General features: G+C 44.2%; 1 protein-coding gene across 12 annotated transcripts in view; it reads left to right on the top strand.

Moving 5' to 3' along the window:
- The window catches only part of Ncald (neurocalcin delta), a 414,228-nt gene that overhangs the window by 381,493 nt on the left and 26,924 nt on the right, over positions 1-5,811 (top strand). For all 12 annotated transcript variants that reach the window (XM_021183094.2, XM_029469811.1, XM_021183096.2 and 9 more), the window contains one exon: positions 1,936-2,332. In XM_021183094.2, coding sequence (XP_021038753.1) covers positions 1,955-2,332 — 378 coding nt within the window. In that variant the 5' untranslated portion in view covers positions 1,936-1,954. The remainder of the gene's footprint in view (positions 1-1,935; positions 2,333-5,811) is intronic.

The following is a 5,811-nucleotide window of genomic DNA, read 5'->3' as shown; positions in this document are numbered from 1 at the left end:
GAGATGGCTCAGGGTCAGAGGAGATGGCTCAGGGTCAGAGGAGATGGCTCAGGGTCAGAGGAGACGGCTCAGGGGTTAAGAATACTTACTGCTCTTGCAGAAGATCCCAGTTCGGTTCCCAGCACCCACATGTCAGCTCACAACTGTCCATATTTCCACTTCTAGGGGTTCCAATACACTCTTATGACCTCAGATACTAGGCACACATGGGTGTACTAATATACATTATGCGGGTAAAGTTCTCAAGCACATAGGTAAATCTAAAAATAAATATTAATGAACTCAAAATCAAACACAGAATGAATCTGAGATGTTTCTGGTGGAGCTTGCTTGAGCTGCATCATGGGACTTCACTGCAGCATTGGGTCTCAAGGCACAATGTGCACACTTTGCAGCACACAGCACGCATGCAACTGCACCACAGGAGGCCAAGGAAGGCTGCCTGAAACTGCTCAGCTCAGATCCAAGGCTGCTTTATGTTGCTGTTATGAACTGCAAGGTGTCTACTCTGTATGTGAAGGTTTTCACACTGGTAAGAACAGAATGGTCTGACCACAGAAAACAAAGGCATTTACTATTTCCCTTCTGCTGTCCTTCCTCATATCCATCTGGGATCAGTGTGTCTCTGGATTCGATTGTGTTAGACAAACAAGCCTAGCCATCTCATTAGACAATTCTGCCCTTACCTTTAACACATGGAAAGTGTATGTTTACAAAAGAATTGTTTTAAAATAATTTCTGGTTTATTGTCAGCAAATGTTTCATTTGTATATCTGTTTTATATCCTTGTGACCCAGGGTCACATAAAATTTTCTTGAGCAAGAAGAGAGTCACAAGTGGAAGCCCTGCTGAACCATGTCTGCAGCCTCCTCCTGGCCATGCAGCCCACAGAGCTAAGACTCAGCTGCTGCCAACAATTGAGAGAGTACAGAAACAAATGTCACTGGGCTGGACCAGGACCAAAACACAATCCCTATGGGACATATATCACTTTGTACCACTGTTAAGCTGAAAACATAGTTAATCTGAGAGCTAGATATTGATAATATACTGGAATAAGTCCACACACATAATCCAGAAGAACATACACCAAAATACTAGCTGTGTTTATCACGATGATTAGGATTTGGAAGATGCTAATATTTTCTGGATGATTCACCACAGTATTTTGCTATTTGATTGTGAACATAGGATACCATTAGGATAAGAACATACAAGATTATATGCAACTTAAGAAGTTAATGTTGACCTGTTTCCTAAAGCCATAGAATGTGAACAACTCTTTGAAGCATCTTTACCATCTAAACCCAAAGGGGTCAGTGATTCCCTCTGGATGTAACTAACTGGAGTAGCCTGGCAGAGGTTCATGGTGTGTCCACTGATCTTCTTCCTGCACTTATGGAGCCCAGTTACATGAGCCACAATTTATGTGGAAGCAAAGTGATAATGAAACATGCTAAGATTCTTCTCTCTCCCTCTCCCTCTCCCTCTCCCTCTCCCTCTCCCTTCCTCCCTCTTCAGTTCATTCAGTTCTACTTATAGGATTTGAAATTAGACCCTTAGTTTTCTTAAAAGCACATCTGATTTCCTGCAAAATGATAAGCCAAAACCAAATCACCTACCTTCCTTCCATTTGTCTTCTATCTGGCCATCCATCTACTCACCTGACCGTCTATCCATCCATCTATCTATCCATCCATCCATCCATCCATCCATCCATCCATCCATCCATCCATATCTTGCTTTCTGGCTGGTCTGGTTAGCAGCATGGCTTTCTGCATCTCTGACTGGCCTGTTTTGCCATCATTTTGTCTAGCTATTGGGCTAGTAGAGAGTTTGTTAGATTTTCCCTCTTCTCAAGGAACAATACTACATGATCACATGACCCTAAAGGACAGCTCTAAAAAACATACGTATTTTCTTTTCTCTTTGCAGTTGAATTCTTGTTACCAGAATGGGGAAACAGAACAGCAAGCTGCGCCCTGAAGTCATGCAGGACTTACTGGAAAGCACAGACTTCACAGAACATGAGATCCAGGAATGGTACAAAGGTTTCTTGAGAGACTGCCCCAGTGGACATTTATCAATGGAAGAGTTTAAGAAAATATATGGGAACTTTTTCCCTTATGGGGATGCTTCCAAATTTGCAGAGCATGTCTTCCGCACCTTCGATGCAAATGGTGATGGGACAATAGACTTTAGAGAGTTCATCATAGCCCTGAGTGTGACATCAAGGGGCAAGCTGGAGCAGAAGCTGAAGTGGGCCTTCAGCATGTATGACCTGGATGGTAATGGCTACATCAGCAAGGCAGAAATGCTGGAGATTGTACAGGTAAGGACCCTGGCCTGTTAGAGAGAGAAGCATGAGTGTCACAAGAAAAACCCAGAAGTTACCTGGGACTAAGTTTGTAAACTGGTGTTTTGCCAGGGCAGTTAGTTTGACCCACTTGGTGGTTTTTGAAAAGTTTGAATTCACATGCACAGAAATTGTATAAAAACCTACATTGGTTGGGATCTCTTAAAAACTCAGGAACTTTCATTTTTACTGCCTGCACATTCTTGCCTATTAGCAGTTGTCCATACTTTGGGGTGATTCCCATACAGCAGAGAGGCAGGGCTCTTCTGTTGGCCATCCTTGTTACATTCTTCCCATTGATCAATATAAAAACCTGCTCAGACATGAAGTCTGGGGTCATGTCTTCAGAAGTTGTGTTAATAATGAAGCGCCCTGCCTTGGGTGCCCACCTGCATTTTTCAGGGACCATCTCTTGGTCAAGAGTCAACACAAGCAATGTCTTCACCTGTAAAATGGAACTGCATGCCATGGGGTTGTATTAAGATTATATATAACTCTCCATTTTAAACACTGTCTTAGTTACTGCTCTGTTTCTGTGAAGAGACACCATGACCAAGACAACTCTTATAAAAGAACACGTTTAATTGGGGGCTTGCTTACAGTTTTGAGAGGTTAGTCCATCCATCATGGTAGGAAGTAGACAGGCATGGCACTGGAGCAGTAGCTGAGAGCTTTATATCCTGTAGTCAAAAACCAGAGAGAGAGAGAGAGAGAGAGAGAGAGAGAGAGAGAGAGAGAGAGAGAGAGAGAGAGAGAGAGAGAGAGAGAGAGAGAGAGAAACTAAGCCTGGTGTAAATTTTTGAACCATCAGAGCCACCCAAGTGAGACAACTGCTTCAACAAGATGACACCTCCTATGGACAAAGAGTTTAAACATATGTATGAACCTATGTTAGGGTGCCATTCTCATTCAAACTATCACAAATGTCTAGCCCAGGGCCAACCACATAAAAGATAATTGTCATTAATTTACAGCTTTGTATACTCTTGAGCAAGAGCAGGATCTGGATTCTTTGTCTGGAAGCTTTGTCCCTTCCAGGATGCAAATATAGAGGGCTTCATCATTTTACTAAGAGACACTGTGTTTGGCCTCCTAGAACCACTCGCTCAGAGTAGCTTCACTGATGCGAACAGGAGAGAGCCATGTTGGTGCCAATGGCAACCTGCTAAGTAGCGGGTGGGACTCATAGACAAACCTAAGGAGATTCAGGACTCAGGAGAGTTTAGGAGGGCTTCAGCTAAAGGCACTATTAAGGACTAAGTAGGTGACAGAGCCAACAAGAGCTGACTGCCATTCAAGGTTTAGGCAGGTGAGGGAAGCATCTGTCAGCAGAGAGTCAAGAGAGTGGGTTTTGGTTTCTTGGAGGGCTCAGCTCAGAGGTCACATTTATCCCAGAACATTTGGGCAGATGTCCTACTGAGATAGAGCTGCTACTCTGGGAAAATGGTGTTGTGGGGATGGGAGGGGTATAACAAGGAGATGAAAAGACTCAGCTGTTGGTAGGAATGGGGTTAGGGTAGAGTGCAGCTAGCATGCAGAGAACCTCAGGGAACATGACAATGGAAACCAGACAGAGCTGAAAAGACTACTATAGATTACATTTACACAATGGAGTACTACTCAGCTATTAAAAACAATGAATTTATGAAATTCTTGGACAAATGTATCTGGAGGATATATCTGGAGGAATTTGTCCAAGAATTTATGAAATTCTTGCACAAATGTATCTGGAGGATATCATCCTGAGTGAGGTAACCCAATCACAAAAGAAGTCACTTGATATGCACTCACTGATAAGTGGATATTAGCCCACAAACCTAGAATACCCAAGATACAACTTCCAAAACACAAGAAAATCAAGAAGGAAGACCAACTCGTGGATACTTCATTCCTCCCTAGAATAGGGAATAAAATATCCATGGAAGGAGTTGCAGAGACAAAATTTAGAGCTAAGACGAAAAGGTGGACCATCTAGAGACTGCCCTACCCGGGGGTCCATCCCATAATCAGCCACCAAACATAGACACTATTGCATATGCCAGCAAGATTTTGCTGAAAGGACCCTGATATAGCTGTCTCCTGTGAGGCTTTGCCAGCGCCTGGCAAATACAGAAGTGGATGCTCACAGTCATCTATAGGATGGAATACAGGGCCCCCAATGGAGGAGCTAGAGAAAGTACCCAAGAGCTGAAGGGGTCTGCAACCCTATAGGTGGAACAACAATATGAACTAATCAGTACCCCTAGAACTTGTGTCTCTAGCTGCATATGTAGCAGAAGATGGCTTAGGTGGCCATCATTGGGAAGAGAAGACCCTTGGTCTAGCAAACTATATATGTCCCAGTACAGGGGAAAGCCAGGGCCAAGAAGTGGGAGTGAGTGGGTAGGGGAGGGGGCGCATAGGGGAGTTTTGGAATAGTATTTGAAATGTAAATGAAGAAAATATCCAATTAAAAAAAGAAGAAGAATAAAAGACTACTATAGAGCTGTGACTGAACCTTACAGGAGGATGGAGGATGGAGCCTGCATGGGCAGTTAAAGGGATGGTATAACTGTACCCATTTGGCTATTTTGTTGGGTTCTTATATCTACCCCCCTTCTCCACCCTAATCCCTTCCAACTTCCCAACACAGGTAGGAGAAAAAGAAGGATAGAGGAGAAAGAGGATATAGACTGCTTTAGACAACTTCCTGCTAATGAGGAGTATCAAGTTTAAAAGGATGATTCTGATGCTAAGGTCCTGTTCCCCAACTGGTTCTTGATCCTAGCTTCCAATGAATAGGCAGGGGTAGAAAAGGAAGAAGTTTTGGGTCCCCACAGGCAAGCTAGCAGACAAAGAGGAGAGAGATAGAAGGATATTCACCATGCTTCGGAGGGAGAAAAGGTGACCAGCCATGTGAGATCTTGGGCCGAGCAGCCATAGGCCATTTCTCCAAACAGGAAATTAGAAACACAACTAAATCTGAGGGCAGTTTTGGGTTGCTGAACAAGGAGAAGGTAACTGAGCAACTAAAGTTGAGGGTGGATTTAGGGTACTGAGCTAAGAGTGTTGGGAAGGGCATGCTAGTCATGGGAGATTAGAAGCACTTAGCAATTGAGCCATTTAGGCATGTTAAAAATTAAGTTAATGAGTGTGTTGTTTTTTTTTAATCTGCAGATCCAAGAGAACCTGAGGGTGGGGGTGGGGGGTGGCAGTATGATCTGCCCAAATCAACTACATGCTACAAAGTCCTTTGGGGGTAATTCCAGTCTTCATCATCAGGATATCAAATTTCTTCTTTGCTCACAACCACTTGACAAACTGCAATGGCAACTAGCAGCAGCAGCAGGGGGAGCAGCAGCAGCAGGGGGAGCAGCAGCTGCAGGGGGAGCAGCAGCAGCAGGGGGAGCAGCAGCAGCAGGGGGAGCAGCAGCAGCAGGGGGAGCAGCAGCAGCAGGGGGAGCAGCAGCAGCAGG

The sequence above is a fragment of the Mus caroli genome, chromosome 15, assembly GCF_900094665.2.
Source record: "Mus caroli chromosome 15, CAROLI_EIJ_v1.1, whole genome shotgun sequence".
NCBI classification, from domain to species: domain Eukaryota; kingdom Metazoa; phylum Chordata; class Mammalia; order Rodentia; family Muridae; genus Mus; species Mus caroli.
Note: the sequence above shows the minus strand (reverse complement) of the source record. Positions and strands in the feature narration are given on the sequence as shown.